This window comes from Lagopus muta, chromosome 4 (genome assembly GCF_023343835.1).
Source record: "Lagopus muta isolate bLagMut1 chromosome 4, bLagMut1 primary, whole genome shotgun sequence".
Classification (NCBI taxonomy): Eukaryota; Metazoa; Chordata; class Aves; order Galliformes; family Phasianidae; genus Lagopus; species Lagopus muta.
Window position 1 is genome coordinate 61011053 of NC_064436.1, and position 23912 is coordinate 61034964.

The 23912-nt window shown below is 38.6% G+C and overlaps 1 protein-coding gene across 1 annotated transcript; it reads left to right on the forward strand.

The window, feature by feature from the left end:
* Positions 1-1294: 1294 nt before the first annotated feature.
* Positions 1295-23816, forward strand: HTRA3 (HtrA serine peptidase 3). The gene is made up of 9 exons (XM_048943524.1): positions 1295-2130; positions 10552-10651; positions 12120-12342; positions 13303-13497; positions 16180-16212; positions 16862-16976; positions 20868-20916; positions 22278-22373; positions 22835-23816. The coding sequence occupies exons 1-9, from the start codon at positions 1713-1715 to the stop codon at positions 22998-23000; spliced, it is 1395 nt and encodes a 464-aa protein (XP_048799481.1). The 5' UTR covers positions 1295-1712; the 3' UTR covers positions 23001-23816.
* Positions 23817-23912: the final 96 nt, after the last annotated feature.

The following is a 23912-nucleotide window of genomic DNA, read 5'->3' on the forward strand; positions in this document are numbered from 1 at the left end:
CTTCCTACATGCTGTCTGAAATCTTCACGTGTGATTACAAAATAAGCTAACTAATAAGGATATCAATATACCTATGAAAAATTCTGTACTCTAACAGCAATAACACAGAGACTACTATTTGTACATAATTTGAAATATTTTCCCCAAGCTCTTCCTTGTAAATGTCATCATAAATAATGAAAACATTCATGTTTTATACACACAGAACCCTTGTTTCCTTCTGATCTATGTTTCAGACTGAACACTTCATTTCAGGAATCTCCTGTCTCTTTAAAGGGCAAGTTGGGATTAAAATACACTTTTTTTTTTTTTTTTTTTTTTCATATTTCATGTACTGCTTTGCAAATAAAACAGCCAATCTTACCTTTAAAGAAATGATGAGATGCAGCAAAATTTATGGCTTTCTCATCTCAAGCCACAACATATCTTTAGTTGTAGCCTATAACTTTCTGTAAGAGGGATTGCAGCTCTCTGCAGAATCCAGGCTTGAATTCTGCCCCTGTAACACAGGAAACAAAAGAACACATTCTGTAGCTGGGGGTTGTCCCTACTGCATTTAAGGTCCTTAACTAGCAGACAGTACTAGCATTTCTCCCTTTAAATGACCGTAAGACCAGGTGCAGCTGGTCAGTAAATTAAAGTCATCCACTGCCTACTTACACCCAGCCTGTGGGAGAGTATCAAGAGACAGCCCAAGGCACTACAATGCAAAGTTGAGTAAGTTTTATGTCTAATGTGAAGAGTGAAAAGGCAACTATGGGCAGAAGCGAAGGGTGTCATATGCAGTAAAGGTTGCCCTGCTCGTGTGGTCTTCAGATGAGCTACGTCAGAGGTCTTTCTCCTTAAGTTATTGTAAGGCTTCTGGAAGCTATACCTAAAGGGTCAGGCTCTTTAGCAGGGTCTGTTGCAATAGGACAAGGGGAAATGGTTACAAAAGAGAGGAGATTTAGATTGTATATAAGGAAAGTGAGTGTGGTGAGGCACTAGAACAGACTGGCCAGGGAGGTGGTGGATGTCCCATCCCTGGAGATACTCAAGGCCAGGCTGGATGGGGCTCTGAGCAACCTGATTGAACCATTGGTGTTCCTCTTTGCAGGGGACTATATGATCTTTCAGAGTCTCTTCCAATCCAAGGATTCTACGTGGGGAGACAGAATAGCTTTCTACCCCTCTTTTCCCAGAAGTCACAACTTCAGATACACACCTTCACACGTGTGTGTGTATATATAAATACATACCCGTTATCGTAGCGCATCCTCTTCCCTCACACCTCCACACGGCCGCAGCGGGGCTGTCCCCGGGCCACCAATTCACCAGGCGTCCCCGCCCAAGGGGAACGAGCCGTCCCTCCCCGCCCGGGGTGTGGCCTGGCGGTGGCGGTGCTCTCGGCCGCTGCTGGAGGCGGCGGCGGCGGCCCTGGGCTCGTCCCACATATATCCCCGCCGCTCCGCTCGTCCCGGCTTGTCCTCGCTGCGTCCTGCGGCCGCTGGGCCATGGCTGGGTCCCTCAGCGCTGCCAGCTAGTCCCGGGGACCGAGCTGCCCTCCCTCCCGCGGCTTCGTATTCCAGCCTCTGCCCTCCCGTGTGCCGCTCTCCGCGAGGACTTCCCACCCGCGTGAGCGCTGCTCGACTTTCCCGTCCCTCGCTGCACCGCGACCGCGCTTTTCCTCTTCCTTCCTCGCGCCCCTCCCGCCGCTCTCCCCGCAGCCGAGGATGCGGCTGTCGCTGCTCAGCCCGCTGCTCCTGCTCTGCCTCAGCCGTGGCTCCGCTGAGATCCCGGCAGCCCGAGCCAAGTGCCCGACCCGCTGCGATGTCTCCAAGTGCCCCAGCCCCAGCTGCCCCAGCGGCTACGTCCCCGACCGCTGCAACTGCTGCCTCATCTGCGCCGCGGGAGAGGGGGACTCGTGCGGCCGCAAAGAAGACCCTCCCTGCGGGGACAGCCTCGACTGCCGCTACCCCATGGGCAAGCGCTTCGCCAAGGGGGTCTGCCAGTGCAAGCTCAGCGCCCAGGTGTGCGGCAGCGACGGCCGCACCTACGACAACATCTGCCAGCTGAAGGCGGTGAGCCGCAAGGCACTGCAGCACGGTCTGCCCGCCGTCGCCCAGGTGCAGAAAGGAGCCTGCGAATCGGGTAGGAGCATGGCAGGGCCTGCGGCGGGTGGTGTGAGCAGGAGGGTGGGGAAAGGTGAAGTTTGGGGTCGTTGGGAGGGCTGGGTGCTCCCCCAGGGTAAGGCAACCTGTCCTCATGGTGGTAGTCGCTGTGGTGGGGGTCATGGACATGTGAAGGGATCAGGTCCTCTCTGAACAGCACAGATCCTTCTTCTTGATCCTCTGGTAGAGGTCGGGAAGGTTGCACGGTGGTGGCATGGTTGTGGATACCTCAGTGTTGTGCCCATTGCATAGCAGTGACCACAGGCACAGTTGTCAGGTCAGTACAGCACTGACACCCTCCAGGCAGCAGTACAAGCTTCCCCAGATACCGTCTGCATCACCCTTGTTTTGGAATCATTAAGGTTGGAAAGAACACTAAGATCATCTAGTCCAAACACTGGCCTATGCCTGTGGCCATGTCCCTCAGTGTCACACCTGTTCTTTTATTGAAAACTTCTACAGATGGTGACTTTACCACCTCCCTGGGTAGCCCGTTCCAATACTTCACTCTTCCTGAGAACTTTTTCCTAACATCCAACCTGAACCTCCTGTGGTGCAACTTAAAGCCGTTACCTCTTGTCTTATTGCTGTTACCTGGGAAAAGAGGCTGACCCACACCTCTCTACAAGCTCCTTTCAGGGAGTAGTAGGGAGCAATAAGGTCTCTCCTGAGCATTCTTCTCTCCAGACTGAACCATCCCAGGGTTGGCACTCACTATTGATGCTTTTCGGTGATGTTACATGCCTGGGCTGCTCTGCAGAGCTATTATAACACATCCTACACAGAGCGCAGCCCTGTAGGTGTGCTCTGAGACCTTCCCTGGAGATGTTAGCAGATGTTAAATTTACTCAACGGATGAGTATCTCTAGAGGATACTAGTTAAAGCTGTGTAGCTTAAACTGCGCAGAAAAAGCACCACATAGAACATGTGAAGTATAGTCTTTCATCTGTTTTATTTTTCTCTGACAGGAGATCTTATAGCCATAGTCATTCCCCTTGAAAGGGGAATGGATGCCTGCAAATTTTCCTTATGGTTTAAAATGCACAGTCAGGATATCAGACAGTCCTTTGTTTTTCATTAGCACACTACGGCCTTTGCTTGTCCTATGCTATTGTAATAATCTGTGATAACCTCGGGCTGGATGGTATAACTTTAAAAAGCTTAGTAACCACCTACATTGAATTTTTTTTGTCGTTGTTACTAAAATTGGTCACTTCATGGAAGTGTTAACATTTCTAGTTTATTTTCACACATTTCCTTGTATATTATTTTAAGGTGGTGTTTCTACATCCTTTCAAATACTGTTCCTGGAAAGAAAAATCATGTGTGTAACAGGGTTTTAAATCATGTATTAGTGCATCCATAATGGCAGGTGAACCACTTAACCATTCTACTTATTTATAGATAGCAAACTTCTTAAAAACTAGGAGAGGTGAAAGGGGTATTAATGGCCTTTAAAACCTTTCTGTGACTGGGGGACTTCTCATATATTCACTCTTCAAAGAAAGCAAACTGTGACATGAGGAGGGAGGAGGTCAAACAATATTCCCAAATTTTCTTTCTGAGTATCTTTTCAGAGCCCAGGATTGCTCGGGTGCTAGCCCAGAGCTGTAATGATGAGTCTCGCCAGTATTTTGCAGTTATAAGTTGCTGTTTGTTTCTTTGTATTCCCCATAAGCATCCATTAGCTTTAGTACTTGGTTGGAGCTGGCTCGCTTGACATATTTAGAGTGTTCAACCAAAATGAGTGAGCTAGCCTGCGTCCAGGGGCTTAGATACTGTCAGGGGGTTGGAATATGATTTTTTTTTTTTTGAGAACTCCTCCTGAGCCTGCTGTTTAATAGGCTTAGGAATTCAGAGCATTGAAAAAAGCTTTTTTTTTTTTTTTTTTTTTTTTTTTTTTTCCAAGCAACTGTTTTAGTGTTCACTTTATTTTGGCTTTATGTTTTGTTCTGGTAAACCTCAGCTTAGTAAAAGCATCTGGTTCTCTGTGAAGTTTTAATTTTTTTTTTACTCAATTCTACAGCTGTACAAACTGAAGCTCAAAGAAACTAAGTGTCTTGCCCAAGGTCATATTGAGCTGGTGGTTGAGCCAGGAATAGAACTCAGTTATGGTACTTTTTTTTTTTTTTTTTTTTTTTTTTAACAATAACATGCAATGTCTGTAATGAGAGGTTTTAGAAGAAAATCAACAGTTTGAAATTATTGTCGGGTGTCTCTATTTTCCCCACTGGTGAAAGAAATCTGGCCTCAGATGACTCAGAGTTTGGAGGCTTAATCTAGTTAAAAAGTCAATGCAGTTTTTTACTTACCCATGCATACGTTAAAACAATTATAGGTAATAGTAGCCTTACATAGCATGACTTAGGTCTTTTCAGAATCTTCAGTGGCTCTGAGGAGCATCTCTAGAAACTTCTGCTTCTATCACAGAATCATAGAATGGCTTGAGTTGGAAGGGACCTTAAGGATCTTCAAGCTCCACCCCCCCACCACAGGCAGAGCCACCAACCTCCAGATCTGGCACTAGACCAGGTTGCCCAGGGCCCCATCCAACATGGTCTTGGAAACCTCCAGGAATGGAGCATCCGCAGCTGCTCTGTGTTGCCTGTTCCAGCACCTCACCATTCTCTCTGAAGAACTTCCCTCTGACATCCAGTCTAAACCTTCTCTCTTTGAGCTTAAAACCATTCCCTGTTGTCCTATTACCCTCTACCCTTGTAAAAAGTCGATTCCCTTCCTTTTTATAATCAGCTTTTAAATACTGGAAGGCTGCAATGAAGTATTCTCATACTACTTATGCTGTTAGTTTTACACATCTGAGCAGACCCATAGTCTGGACCCATAGGAATGGTATGCAGAACTTCTGGACATATTTAAATTATGTGTTACAAGTAATTGTGATGGTGTTTTTTTTCCCACCTGTTTAAGTTAAGATATCATACTGTATGGTAATATACTGAAGCAGTTAGCTTTTTCCTTTCATTTGTCACTTTCTGTCACAAAGTTGTATAGACGAGAGTAATGCCATAAATGTTTATGTAAGACAAACTCTGTAGTCAAAGACCTGTTCCTACAGAGATTTATTTTCCACTGTAGCAAATACAAGATTGGACAGTGTTGCACATCAATCTATTAAAATGTCCTCGCTCGAAGTATTCATGAGATCACGTGTAATTTATGGCTGGTTTATCTCAGATATTTTCTTACACAGAGGGATCTTCATGAGCTCTCAATACAGCATTATCAGTACAGTTAATAATTCTTTGCAGTTTTATTTTGCTTATGGGTTCTTGAAAGATTGGTCCAATGTCAAAAGAAGATTTGCGTTTTCTTTCTAAGAAAAAATGAAAGACTGATTAGAAAACCTTTGAAAAAGGAAATTCCAGGAAGCAAGTCCCATTGGTTTTAAAACGGATCGTTTGCAGGGTTCTGCCTTGTATAACTGAAGTCACTGTTGCGAAGTGGACATGATGTAAAACCTTACCCTTGTCTTGCAAAGATTTAACTGACAGGAGCCTAGAAGTTCAGTTCCTGAAAAAAAGCAATTGAAAATACAGTTAGCCTAAGGAGTGTAAATGCTAGTAGTTCTGCCTGGGGCATTTGGAATATGCAAGTGTGTAACCATAAAGATACAGAGGAGTAACTAACTGAGCATGTAATTGCTTGCATTTCTGAGAAATTCTCCAATTAAGAGGTACTGAGGTCTCCTAACAGCATTGCTGTCATCAGAGCTTTGCAACTGCCTCCAGCTCTATTTAGAGAAACGTGTTGCAAGGTATTGGCTGCAAGTAAACTCCAATTACATTTCTTTACTGATTGTTTTCCTTATGTATGAGATTATTTTGAGTTCCTGCAGGTGAGGATGGATCTTGTACACTGTGTATTTTGAGAGTACAGCACTTTGTGTTCTCATAAAAGGTATCCATCAAGAAAGAGATGTTCTTCAAGTGAGAGTCACTTGGGAAGGAGGAATAACAATCTTCTGAACTCAGTGAGGTGGTTAAGTACCTTTGATGGAAGGCATGCACTAATTTTTCTGTCTAGTCATTGTGAATGCTGTACTGCACAAGAAAGCAACTTTGGTGTTGGTTCACCAAATTGTTTTCATCTGTTCATGGTAGACATCCATTGTATAAACAAGTTGCCTGAACCATAAAGTGGCATTAAACCCATCAAGGCTTTATGGTCAGTGCACAGCTATGCAACTTGATCTTAATGCTGAATTCATCAGAAAATCTGCCCATGAACCTACATTTCCAGCAGATGTTTCTGTTTTTTAAGTAGAGACTTTATAATCTTTTATTTGTCTTTCATTTATTTCCATGAAAGCACAATAAGGACAATATTTATCCCTGGAGATCAGATCTGCCAGGTTGCAGTCTTTCCTTAGACATAATAATTTTGCTGAACATACAGATCCTTTCTGTAGTTGGTTTTAGAAGAGGAATGGGAGAACAGTCTCAAAAGAATAAGTTTCCCAGGCTCACAAATTCCTAACAAATTTAAAATTGTGGCTTTTAGTACAAAGTATTGTCTTTAAGAAAGCATTGAATGTGATTAAATTCTACAGTAGGTTGGCAGATGTTCAAAAACTTTCAGTCTTCTGAAATTCTAAATGGTTCTAATTTTATTGTCTTCAGAGGAATAATGACAATTTATTTCTGCTGATTTTTTTTTTCCCCAGTTCTTTTTCAACTCCACAAATTTGTCGTTGCTTCTGATTTACAGCAGTGTTAATGTGATTGGAGTGAGTTTATTGCCTCTGCAAGAAAGTAAACATAAAGCTATTAAATGAACTCATATCCTGTAGGTAATGCTGTTATCCAAGTCTTTTGCTGAAAATAAGTGACTCCTACCTGACTGTCTCTTAGCTTTAGCCATATAAATCCAATGTAGTTGGAGCCCATAGAATTGGAACTGTGAGATCAAATTTAAAAAAAAACAGACTGAGTGATTTAAACTCCAGCTTATGCACTTATGCCCAAGTATGGATTTTAAGTGCTCTGTGAGGGGTACTGGAATGAGAGTTCAGATTTGCTGAATCTGGTTGATTTGAGGGTATGGATTGGACAAATCTAGTTCTTTTAATAAGAAAGATACAGAAATCTAAGGACTTGTCCAGTAGTATAAATTTGTTTTTGCTTCAGGTTTGCAGCATTTTTTAATGTCTTGGTTATTTTATAGATAGTTGGCTTACATTATTTCTTTTTGCCAAGATAAATTAGCTTTGGCTAATGTGAAATGATTTTGAACATGCAGTAACAGCATGGAAAATAATGGATGCTATTGAAAAACCTTTAAAAAAATATGCAGCAGATTTCTGTAGGTCAATAGGTCAAAAAACATGAAACTTAAAGCTTTTACAGCAACAGTCCAGCAGAGGTCTGAGAGCTGCATGGAACTGCCAGACAGCAAGAATGTCTGGCCCGGAAGAGAATGAAAAAGTCACATTTAATTTTATGTTTCAGTAAGAGCAGTAGCTGTACTCTAGCAGGTAATGCAAATTAAAGGCTAGATTGAAGGTCTGACACGTAGCTTCTCGTCACCCCCGGCTTCCAGAATGGGATTGAAGAGAGGTCAATTTCTATGCAAGCATCTCAAGATTGTAAGTCAATTTTCACAGTATTTAGCCCTCAGTAGATACTAATAAGGACAGCTCATCTCTCATCAGCCCAATGATCTTCAGCTAGACCTTTCCTACAAAATTTACATATATATTATTTTTAATCCTCATTTGTTTTAATTTTCCCCTTCCACTAGGAAAGGCCAGTTGGGATTCACCTTCAGGTCTGAAAGTCTGAGTCTTGCTATTTTCTGATCCCAGCAGCAAAGCTCAGGATTTGTGTTCAGACCAAGAAATACTCTAACAGAAATATGGAAAGAAGAGAGGCTTTGCTTCAGTTTTACAGTTTCATCTCTATTTTATTGCATTTTATTTTCTTCTACTCTTTCAATATTCAATGTTCATTTGCTGTCTTATTCAGATTTTCTTTCTGCTTACCCCAAATCATCCCTGGAAAGCCACTGCCAGTCATAATGTTTGCCTCGTGATGGGTTAGGAGCAGTGTGAAGCTGAGCTTTTGGCAGACTTCCTCCTCTGCCTTTGGCCATGTACAGTGCTGTGACAATTTGGCGTGGTGGGAACAATTCAGCACTCAGCAGATACAAAGACATTTAGTTGCCCTTACTCACACAAAGCCACACTGATATACATCAACAGGAAGCCTGCATTCATGCTACTTTTCCCAAACACACTTTTATTCTAGTTCAGTGGCTGAAGGTCTGTCCAACTGATTTTCATAGATGTGTAGACATTTGTATTAATATATACTTGATGATAATGTTGCATCCTACCAGTGAACACTTCTGTGCATGCAAGCATTTAAAGTCATGTTAGTAGACTTCAAAGGATATACTGTGTAATCAGGGCAAGCTTCTTGTGAGCTGAAGCTAAGATTAATCTTAAGTGCCCCAGAAAGCAAAATAAATGACAACATATTGTGCTTATATTTGTGTGACTTTAATTCTTGCTTGTATTGTCTCTTTTAAACCCAGTACTGAAAGAAGTATATCCAATTGTTTAGAGTGCTTTTTCAGAGTGTGTGAGAATGTACATAGAAATAATAGACTGAAAGTAGTCCTGCCAAGTTCCATCTGTTTATACCGTATCATATAAATTTAGCTTGCTAAATGTAAGCACGGTTTCTTTACCCTTGAAAGTAAATTTCATGTCTAGTAATGGGGAAAACTGCTCACAGGTTCTTATGGAGAAATAACCAGTTGTCTTAGTCTGATCTCTTCAGTACTTTTTTTTTTTGTTCATAGTGGTTTTCTGTCTGTTCCAAAAGTTACAAAGCTACTGTCTTTTTTCAAGTCCTTAGATACAGTGGTGAAAATGACCTTTGAACTGAGAATTACACAAAGTAGTATAAGACCTACTGCGAGCTCATTCTTCAGCGTGAGTTGAACTTGGAGCAAATTATGTTGGCACAAAACATCACTTCTGTATAGTTGGCGTCCTTTAGACAATAAAAAGTAGAAGTTACAATGTAGACACTCTCAATCTTCAACAAATAGAATTCTAACTCCTGGGCTACATAGTGTGCTGTAGCACCAGATTTGATTGTATCCAATCACAATTTGTCTACTTGTGCCCTAGATCCAATCGTTAACATTGATGTTTGAACGTAGTGATATGTCCCCTAGCATATGTTTAAGATATGTGGTGATGCGTCTCCATATATTAGGACTGTAGGTAAGCGTGGCATTCTACCACAAACACTGTTATTTGTTTCTGGTGTTGTGACATTAGAAGTCATGATGCCTTTTTCCTCTAAGGTCTCTATTCCACATAATAATATTCCGTACTTCTAATTACTGTGTGTAATGCTGTTTGTTGGTTGCACAGATCTTTATCAGATGAATGCTTATTATATAGTAAACTATTGCTATGTTCAATTACTTGTGACAGCTTAAATGTGAGCTTGCCAAACTCTTTAGGTGCAAAGGTTATCATTTATAGCAAGTTTCTACTGTATCTACTTCAAAAAATCCAAACTTCGGCTGTAAAAGCAGTTCCCAAATGCTGCAGCTATATTATTCAGCACTTGTTAGACCACATCTTGAAAACTGCATCCTGTTGGACCTCTCCATACAAGAAAGACTTTGATAAACTCTAGTGAGTTCATCAGAATGCCACCAACATGGTTGTTTTGGGATGGGAGTATATGTGCTGTGAGAGCCAGCTAAGGGAACAGGGCTTGTTCAGTCTGGAGAAGAGAGAGCTTCAGGAGGGCCTAACAGCAGTCCTGGTATTCATGAGGAAGTTATTGAGAAAGTGGACCCAGGCTCTTCACAGCAGCAAGTAGTGGAAGGACGAGAGACCATGGGTATGAGTTGCAACATGAATTTCTACAGGAAATGTTCAGACTAGGTGTAAGAAAAACTTCTATCTCATGGGGTCAGTGGAACAGTGGGACAAGTACCCATAGAGTCTCTGTCCTTGGGGGTTTTCAAGTTCCAGCTAGACAGAGCATTTGAGCAAACTGGTCTACCTTAGTAGCTGATCCAGCTTTGAGCAGGAGGTTGAACCAGAGTCCTCCCAAGATGCTTTCCAACTTGAGTTATGTTATACTCTTATGCATTTTATCATTTGTCCTGTGGACAAAGAGACTTCTAAGAAAGTCAAAGAAATTATAATCAAGTAATACTGCTGTTTAATTTTTTAAGGCTCAAACAAAACAAGGTTTTTAACAAATCTTAATGTCTTTAGTACTTTTTCCAGTGTGTAGTTGAAAGCTGTCTTGGTAGGAGAAACAGATTTCAAATCATCTTTATCTTATCTGCTTGGTGAAAAGGGTACAGTCTTACTAACATATCCAATTCTTTCTGCTAGTATAGGTCACCTACAGTCCAGCAGTCCAAGATACAAATTCAACTTCATAGCAGATGTGGTGGAAAAGATTGCACCTGCAGTTGTGCACATTGAACTTTTCCTCAGGTAACTCTTTTAATTCTTTGAGTTGTAATTGCATTGTTTTACAAAAGTCTACAAATACTTTCCTTTCTTCCCTTTCCAATTAAACAGAACAATGTACTGACTTTACTTTTGAGTTTCTGATGCTCACAAAATACTTGGAAACATCACAATAGACTTGTATATTTAGAGAAGGAAGATCTAAAGATTGTGAAATTGAGATATCACATGAATAGTACAATTACCAATTTGTGTGTTCTGTTCCAGTTTAGTAGATAAGTTATACTGGTTTTAGAGTGCTTTACATATAAAATATGTATCTCATCTTTGGATGTGTCTTCATTCTTAATTAAAATAACTAAAATGTGTTGCATGTTCAATTTTTTTTAACTACTTCAGAATTTAAAAAAAAACAAGCCTGAAAACAAGCTGAAAAAATATATCGCCATGTTGGTTGTTCCATTTTCAGTGAGATCTAATGTCAGTTGATTTTATTTCATCAGGGAGAACATGAAGAGGCAGTTTATTGACTATCTGTAACCTATCAAAATCCATAAATGATTTCTGATAGGGGAAAAAATGTGCTAAATTTGCTGTCCAAGACCTACAGCATAAATGAAGCTGAGCAGAGTTTTAACATCGAATATTCAAACCTATCAGCTGTCAAAGCAAATTACTACAAATATTATAGATTTTCCATTACCTGTATGTCCTTCTACCCAGAATGCTCTAATTTTTTGCATAAGCTTAAGCATTTCTTACATAATTCTTGTAGGTCATATTATTAAAATTAAGATAGTTTCTGAAACCTGGACTTTGTGTACGTAATGATTGGTATTTTGTGAGAATGTTACAGATGAATATTTTTAAGGTCTTTGCATTCTATATGAAGGCTATTTTTCTTTTTTTTCTTTATTAGTTTGTCCAGCAGCCTGCTGGGTGCTAATTGTAATACTGCCTTCTGCCTGGGATTGACTCCAGTTCTTTACTGCTGAATAGCCCAGAACTTTCAAACAATTTCCTAATAAGGATCACATCTTGAAAGAAGGAAGAACTTGTGGACCTTTTCTCATCTTCTGCAGCACTTTCTGTTCCTCTAACAAATCTAAGGTCATTGCAGCAATTGTTCACACAGAAAAGTCGTAGTACTCTAAACAGTTTATAAAGTCCTAACTGTCTATATTGCAGCAAATATCATCCTCCACCAAATCTACCCATTGTTAGTGTTTTTCATTTCTTTTGTCTTTTACATTCCCAATCCTTTCAGTCTCCAGACATCTTTTTCTGCCAGTCTACCCTTGTGCTTCACGATTTCCTGAGATGTTCCCTCTTCATCTGCTCCTCTGCCTAGCTACAAGGTTCCTTCTTTGTTCTTCATCAGAATTTTTCCCAATAGAGGATCAGTCCATTTATCAGGTGTAAATGATTTTTGATGTAATGTTCTCTAAGTTATGTTACCCTTACAAGTTACAGTTACTTCTTTCTTGTTTAGGCACCCTCTGTTTGGTCGAAATGTCCCACTTTCCAGTGGATCTGGGTTTATTATGTCTGATTCTGGTTTAATTGTGACCAATGCACATGTGGTGTCAAGTACCAATGCTATATCAGGGAGACAACAGTTGAAAGTGCAGCTACAGAATGGAGATACATATGAAGCAACCATCAGAGACATTGACAAGAAATCTGACATTGCAACAATAAAGATCCACCCTAAGGTGAGTGGTATAAAGAGTTGAATTAATTAATTTGGTAACCTTATCTAAGTTTTGCTGAGTACAGACATACTAGCTTGAATATATGCTTAAGGATTCCTTGGAAATGTATCTGGAGATAACAACGTACTGAACAAACTGTGTTTATAGCCTGGAAATTTTTTGTATCTTAGAACTGAATAACTTTGTCTTCTCTGCAGGGGATGGCTACAGGGAAGAAGAGGGCAGGCACTTTAGCAAGGCATGTTGTGATAGATAAGGGGAAATGGTTTCAAATTAAAAGGGGAGGTTTAGATGGGATATAAGGACAATGTTTGTAGCCCTGGTGCAGGTTTCCCAGAGAGGTGATGGATGCTCCATCTCTGGAGACATTCAAAGTCAGTCTGGATGGGTCTCTGAGCAACCTGATCTAGCTGTAGGTGTTCACTGCAGGGGAAGTGGATTAGATGGACCTTTTAGAGTCCCTTCTAATTCAAATGATTCTATGAGCTATTCTAAAAGAAAGACCAACTCAGCTAATACGTGGCCAGATTTAGCTACCTTTACCTGAAGGCACAGGCCATTCTGCTTACTCATCATAGTTTAGTGTCCAGTACATTTACTAGCAAATAATGTAGAAGAAGTGGCAGGCTTGTATGTTATTTCTGGGAGGAGGAGGGAAGAATCTGCTGGAAAATAAGGAAATCTTGTTCAGAATCTTGCTAGCATTTTTCTGGATGAAACTGGAAGATAATGCTGATGGCAGTTTGTTTCTGAAGATAGTTTAAGGCAGTAATCTTCAGTATACTAATGTTATCAGGCATGATTCTGGGGTCATATTCTAGTGAGATGCATTAATATAATGGAAAATATATGTTCCTAACTTTCAACTAGTATTTTTTTTTTAATATTTCTAGACAAATTATTTTCAATATAAACTAAGGATTGCTTTTTTTTTTTTCTTTTTCTCCTGTTGTATTTAAGAAAAAATTACCCGTATTGTTACTGGGGCACTCTGCTGACCTAAGACCAGGAGAATTTGTGGTGGCAATTGGAAGCCCATTTGCCCTTCAGAACACTGTGACAACAGGTATTGTCAGCACTGCTCAGCGAGATGGCAAAGAACTTGGCTTGCGGGACTCAGATATGGATTACATTCAGACAGATGCTATTATCAATGTAAGTACTAGGTATGTGAGAAGCTGAGCTTCACAGTCCTGGGACCTTGAAATACCCACATATTCAGCAGAGAAATGAATCCACCAAATAAAAGCTGCTTTGTTTGAAATCAGTGATAGGCTCTTATTTTTGTAGAAGACTATGCAGTGCCTGTCAGTTTTGTTCAGGCATTAATGTTATGAAAGGGATGTTAAATAAAATGGACCTCTGTGAGCTTGTTGTCTGCAAAGATGTTATGTGTGACAGACCCCTCTCATTCTGTGAATCTTGCACAGTAAGATGTGGTTATATAGACCAGCAGTAAACCAATGCATTTTTCTCTGTGCTTGTTCAGCTGGTCTGGTCCAGCAAACTGTTGAATAGAGCAAAAGTTTTTTTCATCTCCATCCGTTAGAACCAGATGGAGCAGTCAAGTTCATAGCATCTGCTAGAATGTAATGTCAGGACAGCCAGGTAGGATCTTAAGGAAAGCTTTCTGTTGTTGTATTTTTAAGGAGAGAGGGGGCTGTTGTTTTTATTTTGCCTTTGTGCATCACACACTTCATATAAGAATCTAGATTTAAAATGATACAAAATTTGAAATCCTGTATAGAGTTAAACATCCCTCCAGCGTTGCACATTGTATAGAAATGCATGAAAACAATATCTTCAGAGCAGCTAGAAGAGGTTGAAAATGCTTCAGTGACATCCTTGGATGTGTATATAACTTGTAGCGATTCTAAAAAGAGCACTGCATGCATATCTGAGGTAGAAAATGGCATGGCATTTTGCATCTTAAATCTGTTAGACTTTAAAAGAAAAATGTTTTCAGCATTTATTTGCTGAACCTCAATACCAGTTGTCACATAAAAACTCATAATGCTCAGTGTTTTAAGCATGCAAAACTCTTGGCACATGCTTATCCTTACAGAGCTGTTGAGAGAAGTTTTGAGTAGAAAAAAAACCACAAGAGTAAATAAATTTTTGTGCTAAGATATGGAATAAAAATTTGCTTTTTCAAAAAGTTTCTATAATAATACAGAAGCTGAAGCTCCAAAGATATTGAATTGGAATTAGTTTTTTTTATATGTAAAAAAAAGATGGTAAAACTTAAGATAAATGTGTTACTTGGGAGTATAGTCTGACTTGGTTGCAGAGAAGAAATTAGAACATAGGATTCTTGACTTCACGCCTGTTTGCATTCCTCAAGATCAAACTGTTTTCTTGCATATTCTTAGGCATTCACTGCCCTCAAAAGCTAGTGAGCAAGTTTAGGTTAGCAGAGTATATTGGATGATACTTGAGCAAGTTACCACTTCGTTGATGGTAAAGGAGGTAAGGAAAATGACAACACATGAGTTGCTTTGCCATGTGAAACCACAAAATATGGACATAGTCACTGGCATAGGGATGCTGTGTGCTTAGCTAATGCACTAGTTTTCTCCTGAGAATGGGAGGAGTTTGAGTGCTGGTCTACTCAGAGCATTCCTGTGGCTCGGCCAAAACTTTCCTGTAGGAATGTGCATGCAGCTGCCTTCTGAGAAATGCTAGGACAGCAGGAACATGGAGCAGGAGAAAACACAGCCATAAGTCCTAAATGGAGCTGCATTGCTTATACCAAAGTTCCTTCTGTAAGAAGATCTTTCAAGCAGATGAAAAGTGAATGAGAGATGATAGCTGAGGAAGGCTGAAAAGTCAATTTCAATTCCTTTGTGTGTGAGACATAAAAATTGAGTGTGTGGCTTCTGATCACTGCAAAGATACAGTATAAGAAACCGATCTCTATTTAAACACAAACTTCAGAGATGTTTTTAGAACTCTAATGTCTGTTTTATTCTTAAGAGAATCTGTAAGTTTTGCCCAGTGCTATCTAAATGTAAACAGTTTATATGGCTCATGTTGCTATCATGCATCACTTAGCTTTGGTTTATTTTGAGTGGTAAGTTGCTGCTTTTGGCTGTTCAGTAGATCTACTTGAAAACTCTGGCCTCACTCGAAAACAAACTTGTTGAGCCAACATGAAGATGAACAAGGAATTTCTCAATCTCCCACTTCCTGTAGTCCTGTTCGATGTTTCTTTTGAAGGCAATTAGGTATTAGGTAATTTCAGACTGCTCAGAGCTGCAATTTGCTCTCCCTAGAGGGGGATGCATCTCTGTGTTTACTAAATCAGAAATGTACTACTCCTTATGTAGTACCTACCTCATAGCAATGCTCTGTGATTAAACTTGCAAAGCACTGTGTTCTTTACCAGTGGAGAATAAGAGACTGACAGTGTTACAAACCAAAGTGATTAATAGAACTGTTTCAGAACTGTGCATATGTTGAATGCGCCTTAGTGAAATATAACTTCAAAACTTCTTAAAACTTTGTTCTAACATTATTTAGCAGAATTGAAACACTCATGTTAATTACTTAGTGATTCTTGTTGATTTTAAGGCAGAACTCTTCTGAGTGTTAAGCTGCTGCTTGTAATTTAAGGCCTGTTACTGAAAAGAAAAAAGAAATCTAATCATAAGAGCTGTAAACAAGTATGGTAGGATCTACTTGTAATCTTCTGCCATCAGAATTGTGTCCTTCAGTGTTGCATAAGAAATGTCTTGCTCTCTTTCATTTGCTTACAAATAAAATGCTGCTTCAAGTGCAATTTTTATTTCATGTAGTAAAGCACCAGTTTATTGTTCCCTTATGTCATTTTTACAGTATGGCAACTCTGGAGGACCTCTAGTTAATCTGGTAAGTTGAGGTGATTTTTTTTTTTTTTTTTTTTTTTTTTTAAAGCTTGCTTGAAATAAGTGGGAGAATTTTTCTTTGAAAAAGTTCATAAATTTTATCAGTTTCTAGTCAGTCAAGCTAATGGTGGACAGATACCTGAGGTTAATAGAAACAATGCAAATTAAGTTTTAGTTCATATGTCTTTGAGAAATGTTGCATTATAGGGTACAGGAAACTTTATACAGCAATTAGAAAAATACCTTCTTGTAGAATTTACATTCTTTCACATTCTGTAACCTGGGATGCAGGGCGAAGATGAGGTCTGGGCAATCTGTGTAACTGACTTTAAAACCAGCCCTGGTTTTGCAGTTTGTAAATTCTGGCTGTAGATAGATGTGACTCCACCACCTGCTTGGCGGAGGGAACGTCGTGCTGAGTGGTTGGATGGACCTTGGATGAACAAACTGTACTGTAATCTCTCTGATCAACTCAGTTAAATGAGAGAAGGATTGTGAATCAGAGCCCAGATCCTCCCTTAGAAGTAATGTTTATTTCTTGAGTGATTACAGTGCTCCAGAATTACTTATGCTAGCTTTCAAAATGAAATGTTAGGAAGTGAGCTGAACCTTGTCACTTCAAAGCATATTAATTGAGTACTGTTTTCCAACAGGATGGTGAAGTGATTGGAATTAACACCTTGAAGGTTACAGCTGGAATTTCCTTTGCTATTCCATCAGACCGCATTACTCAGTTCCTCACAGAGTCACTTGACAAACAAAATAAAGGTAAAGTCTGCAAGAAACAATGATGCTGTCATCTGCCAGTTATTATCTTAACTTGTCAATGGGGGTCTGGGGTCCTACTACTGAAAAACTCAGCATTAGTTTAGTAATGTTCTAATTACTCTAGTATAGAATGCCTTGGACATGAAAACAGAAGACAGCTTCACAGAAATAGGAGTGACACTTTATTATTCACACCCCTAAAATAGACATTATCAGTAAAAATCTGTGGGGAAGGGCCTCTGTGGACATGAGTGATCTTTGCTACATTTCCCAAATTAAGTTGTCTTCACTTGTTTATTTGGAAAAATAAGCTGATGGAAATATTTCTTAATAATGCATTTCAAGGTAGCTGACATGATTTTGTTTCAGCCAACAAGTCCAAAAATTGTTTATTTGTGTATGTTATTAACTGTTAATTCTTGTTGTTTTCTGAGAAAGGCAGTGTGTAATGGTGGTGATGATGCCCTAGAGAATCAAACTGCTCATTTCAAGACAAGGAAGAGTAATGATTTATCTAGGGCCATGTCTGCAGGTAGAACCAGTAAAAGTCCACCAATGGACTTTCAGCACCAGTGGAATCAGTCAGTGGATTCTTGATAGTTGGGGCTAAAAGGTGGATATGTCACCATTGAAACAAGCCACCTTATTCCCTTAGGTACCCTCAGGCACATCTGCTTCTACAGAGTGTTGAACCTGTTAACTAATGCTACCTATGCAGCTCTTGAAAGTGAAAGATTTATGTTTATCTTGTGATTTGCATGTACTACTGTTTTTTTTTTGTTTTTTTTTTCAACCTTCTTATTACTGTATAATCAAAGAAGGATTCACAGTTACTCTTAGCATTAGTAACTTTCAGTGCCTGACATACTCTTTGCATAGGCAGATTTTTTTTTTTTAACTCATTGAAGGACCTCAGACAGAAAAGCAGTCATTTAGAGCTCTTGATGCATAGAGGAAGAGAACTTCTAGCGGACAATTTCATAATATCTGAAATTAATTTTGCATTTTTTAGGCCTTCAGCAGTAATTTTCATTTTTGTTGTATAGGCCTTATTTCTTGTCATGAAGAATTTATGTAAACAAAATTTTTGGGATGCTTTTATCATGTTTTATTTTGCTTCAACTACATTTCAGTAATTTCAGTGGGATCCGCCCTTATGGTACCATTAAGTCATAGAAGCAAGTTTAAGGGTATTACTGTTCTGCTCTAAATATCGCATTGCCTGAGGATAATAAAATTCTAAAATCTCTTTCCAGATTAACTCTATCATACAGGAAATGTTCAGGAAATTATTTAATAAATTTGACCCTTAGTCTTTTAAATCTCAGCTGATCAGATAACTGCCAATTTTGTACAGGAGGTGTGCATTCTTGAAGTCCCATACATGTAAGAACTGCAAGTGTGACCTATCTAAGTACAGGAAAGGGAGGGAAACATTAGGAGAGAATGGCACTTGAATTAATTATTTGCACTGATAATTATTATCTAAGCATTCTGTGTTATGTATGAGTATGAGTGATGCATAATATTTTCTAATGTATTTTTGACCAGCAGTTTTCTATATTCTGTATATTTACTGCTTGAAAGGTCTGAAATTCTTGGCTAATTTTGAATTTAAGTAATAACATCAAACTCCCTTTACAGGTAGGAATTCCTATATTGGCACATCTCCATTTATATATATATTTTAACCACTGCCTTAGGCTGGTAATGGATAAGAATTTTTCAGTTTTAGTCTTACCTTTGTTATCTTTTCCTTTAGTTAGTTTAGACATGAGCAGAACAATAAAACCAGAAGGTGTTTGACATAGATCCTCTAGGATGGAAGACAGCAAGTTATTAATTTGATAAAATATTAAAGAATACATACATCCAGTGTGACCTCCATAAGGCCCCCTTGTGTTAAAATAGTGCAACTGGTTTATTACGCTCATTCAGTCTCAGCTGGAACTTACAATAAAGTCGTCAATTTTAATCTTTCTACTTATTGTTGCTGAAAACTTTGTATAACATATTTGACACAGGTTAAATCAAATGGAAGAAAGCTTTCTTTACTTAACCTCTCTTACCTGAAGCTTTCTGATGTCCAAAATGATACAGACTGGGGAGGGGAGAAATCAAGATTCTGCAGTCAGAATAACCCATAGCTCATAGCTAATGGTTTCACTTAATACAGTAGACTGTTACTCATAAAGTGTGAACCACTATTTGAAGTGTGTCAAATTTGTTACAGAAAGCGGGCTAAAAGTGATTTTTGAATAAACAAAGGTATAATAAGATCAAACTGCCTAAAGATAAAGGTGAAATGAGACCTTTATTTATCAGTGAGTATGTAGTTACCAGATTACTTTATCCAATGCCTTATTTTTTTGCTTACATTATTAGCTACTGGGGAAATAATTCCCTTTTAGATCAGCATTATTAACAGAGTGTTTCTTCATTCTTGCCTAGCCTTTCCCTTGTTTTGTTTCTTCCAGATCAGTTTCTCTTGTCCCTTTTCTTATTTCCATTTTCTTTCATGTAAACACTCTGAACTCAGCCCCCAGAGTATTCATGCTTCAGTATCCCACAGGTAATGACCAGCAACAAACTGAGTAATACAGACAGTAAACTGTTTGCAGAGTGCTTATCTGTGTGGTTGACTGTGGTCTCAGGGAGACAACTTCATCATTTAACTGTCTAACATCACAGAAAGGGGGAATTATTTTTTGTGTATCAGTTACCATGTTTCACTTTTTAAAATAAAAGTGAAAATTTGTATTTAAGTGTTTGTATTTGCCATGTAGATTTGGCAAGAATTATGAGTGTTCATGGCCATGCCCAACGCTTTTGAGACTACATTTTCATGTAATTGGGCTATTGGCACTCTAATTGCAGATTTTGATCACAGTAGTTTTACTAAAACAATAAAATACAAGAGAGCCAGCAGTTTTCAGGGAAAATCAGCGATGAGTTAGAGACATAAGACTGTCTAGAGTGTAGAAAATACCATTTTTTTGGTACTCAGCATTTTTGGTGACACTAATGGGAGTACTGGACACTCTTAAGATTTAGGGCTAATTCTTTTACTTGGGACTGTTTTTCTTGGAAAGAACAAAAGTTAGAGGAAACTATACATCTCTTTAACAATATTTTTCCTCGTCTGAGAACATAGAGAAACTCAAAGAAATTGTGGGATAGTTATGCTGGAACAAGTAAGGGAAATATTGTTTCATACCGGATATAACTAACTACTGAAGCACTCCAGGAAGTCATCAAACTGCATTTGTTCATTAAACAGCTGTGTGGTATCATGACTACTAAAAGCCAACTACTGAAATGTGGCTCTTCTCCTGACAGAGTGAATCTCTACCATTTAAATTTCTGTAGAGTCCTGAGTAAGGCCATGTGTTTGTTTTTGTTTTTATCTTGTTTTTCCCTCTTTGGAACAGAAATTGGTATGAGCCTTTCATTTTTCTCTTTACAAGACTGTCTTTTTCTCTGAAAGTTGGAAATTTTCTGTTGTTTTTTTTTAATCCTGTTTCTGCAGTTATAATGAGAATGCTGTATGATTACATTGTCTTGACCAGTTGCAGAAGAAGCGGCAGTTGGTTATGAGATCTTCCATTTACTGAAGTCATATGATAATAAATCATTAAATTTTTTCCTGAAGGAAAAGTCTTACACAGAATAAATGAGCTTCTCTCTTACTCTCATTGGCAGAGAGCAAGATGTCTTTCCATATACCAGGGTTAAGCAAAATAAATGTCTTCAGCATAGATGTGCATGATTTGTGATTAGATTTTTTTTTTATAAATACTTTGTTTCAATAGACAGATATTTGGGTCAACGAAGTGGCTATTTTGTCCATGTTTGCCTGAATTTCTTAAACACCTGTTGTGTTGTTTTCAGATAGCAAAAAGCGTTTCATTGGCATCCGAATGCTGACAATAACACCGGCGTAAGTATCTTAGAGAGGTGATCTGCGTGGTTATGCATAACGTGTGAAATCTGGAGGGAATTAGGAATTGCCTGAGTACTTCCTTAAGTTCTTGAAAACATGTCTGCAGTGACAGCAGGTTTTAGTGTTGTTTAAACAAGCTGCTGCATTCAGGTGACTCTGAGGGTTTTATAGCAATTTTATCAGTACCAGTAGTGCCCAAATGATGTGAGATTTTGTGTCTAACCACTAACTGGAAGGAAAGTAGTTGTGAAAGTTCAAACCTTTGTGCTTCCATATTATCAAAATTTGAATATGGACACCTTCCTCCAGTTCTATATTCTTTTTCTTAACGCTTCATTTCTTGCTGCTACCTGGATGTATGTTGGAATTACAGATGAGGGTTCTAACGCTTGTGTTCATTCCCAGCAGTAGGCATATTTCCGAAGTGGCAGTAGGCTACAAAATTAAACAAGACAATTTCCAGCTGGTGTTGTAGTAAAGCCTTCTTTATTTATTGAGTTACTCTTTCAGTCCTCCCTAAAGGGTCAGATCCTCAGCTGGAATAAATCAGTGGAATGGTATTAACGTCTCTGGATCACCACCAACAAAGAGCAGTTCTGAATGGTTTTCTGTGTAACTGTTATGAACGTGATGTGAGATTTCACTGGTTTTGTGGTGTCTAATGAAGCAGTGCAAGATCTGCAGGCCTTTTTTCATGAAAAGACTAGTTTTCTCACTGTTTGTTTGTCTTTTAAGTATTAGCTTCCTCAATAAAAACTAAAGCGAAGTGAAACTGTATGCAGTCATTTCAGTTTTCTTTCCATCTGAGAGTCTCCAGCTTTTCATGATGGGCAACAAACTGATTCAGCATTAGTTTAAATCTCTCTCAAAGTGGGCCTGAGCCCACTCTGTACACGGACCCAAAATGATGTGATCTCTTCAGAAATGAGAGGATGTTTTTAGGGTCTCTATTTTGCAGTTTGTTCCTGTCCTCTTCATAAAGGCAAGCACAACCAATTTTGTATGTGGGGAAAAATTAAGGAAGGTATAGTTTCCTTGGAAAACTCACAGTTCTAATCTCCTATATGATGCTAGATGCTGTCAAAAGCAATAATGGTCTAGATAAAGAGAAATTAAGAGTATTCTCCAAGATGAAAGAAGTAAAAACATTAACAAATTTCTAAGTCATCACCAGTGTTAATTGTTTGGGACAGGAATGTCTAGTCCTTTTAGCACGTAGATCAGAGTGCTACTTCTCTGTGCTGTGTTCATTTTTGATCACAAAAATTTAAGAATAAATATATTAGAGAGTAAATAAGAATTTCTGAATGCTCCTGCTTTTTGTAGTGAAATGAAACACTTTATGTTTCTTCTTATAGCTTGGTGGAAGAATTGAAACACAATAATGCTGATTTTCCTGATGTCAGAAGTGGAATTTATGTGCATGAAGTTGTTCCAAATTCACCTTCTCATAGGTGTGTAGAACGTTTTGTTTTCCTCATAAATAAATCTCCAAATAAATACTAGTAGGTAGTACTCCCGTTCATATTCAAGAATATTTTATGGCAATCTTGATTTGTATTTAAACAACTTAAAAATGTGCTTTTGGGTTTAAAAAAAAAAGAAAAAAATGCATGCTAGAATTCTACTCTAGCCTGAATAAGGCATTCACATAAGACATTGCCTGAACTATTGTCTACAACAGGGCCTTAGCTTAGAGGAGGAAACCTTTCAGAAAAGTTGAAAAACAAATTAACATTTCTACATACTATGTCAGGATTTGAGAAGATGCAAAAGACTCTGTTAATAGAGTCAGAAGGGTGAAAATCCCCTTTTAAAGGAAACTAAAACACATTGAAAGTTCTCACAACTGCCAAAGAGGTGGTAAAGAAACTTGGTATGTTTTCTTTATTGTCTGTTTCTTCTTTTCTTGCAGAGGAGGTATCCAAGATGGAGATATCATTGTTAAAGTCAATGGGCGTCCTTTGATGACTTCCAGTGACCTTCAAGAGGCTGTGATGAATGAATCACCTCTACTACTTGAAGTTCGGAGAGGAAATGATGACTTACTATTTAACATTGAGCCTGAAATTGTCATGTAAATAGAACTGAGGAAACTCCCACCATAATTAAACACACTTACTCTGGAACACTAGATACCTCCTTTACAGCTACAGTAATTATACTTTGTTTTGACTAATGACAAGGTGGACTAACTTAATTGCCTGAGCCATTTCTGTACATAGTAGCTAGAATGAATTCAGTTATGCCATGTATTACAGAATTAACTTTCAAAGCAAATTAAGACTGGTGTTCTGGGGAGGGGGAAGAAAGCAAGGTTTGGGTAGCTGAAGGAAATGGGTTCCACCTCCAGTTTAAGGAGACTTTAGAGCAGGCTTAGTTCTTCATTTAGAAAGACCAAAATACAACTGGAATTGAGGAAATATCCTGCCAGAGGAAAATATTCATAAATTAGTCATGCAGATACATGCTATTGCAGTTGAGCTTATATATATATATATAAAACTTTTTCAATGTGAAACTAATATTGGTGAAGCTTGTGTTTGTTCTTAGTGCTTGTATGCTACATACCAATGCAGGCAGACTAAATCTGTAAATATCGGAAGGAACAAAAATGGTATCAGGCTATAGAGTGTTACACCTAGGTCATGCAATTTTGGAATATAGTAAATGATTCTTATAGAATTAATGCCTTATTATATATAAATCAAAACAATGTGCTGAACAAAATTAAGTTTGAGAAAGTGCACAGTTGTTTGTTTGTTTTTGATACAAATTAGTTTTGCATTTTACTGGTAAGCTTTGCTGTAAAATTGTTATACTACTTTTGGCTTGTACTGTATAAGTTTCTACTGTAAGGAGATTAAAGTTTACACAAATAAAATGCTGGTGTAATCCTTTTATTTTCATTTATTTATTTTTTTAAAGTGTTTTCTACCCTCCCTAATTTGTCAAATGGGAGTAGACTCTCCCAGAAGAGAATTTTTTTGCAG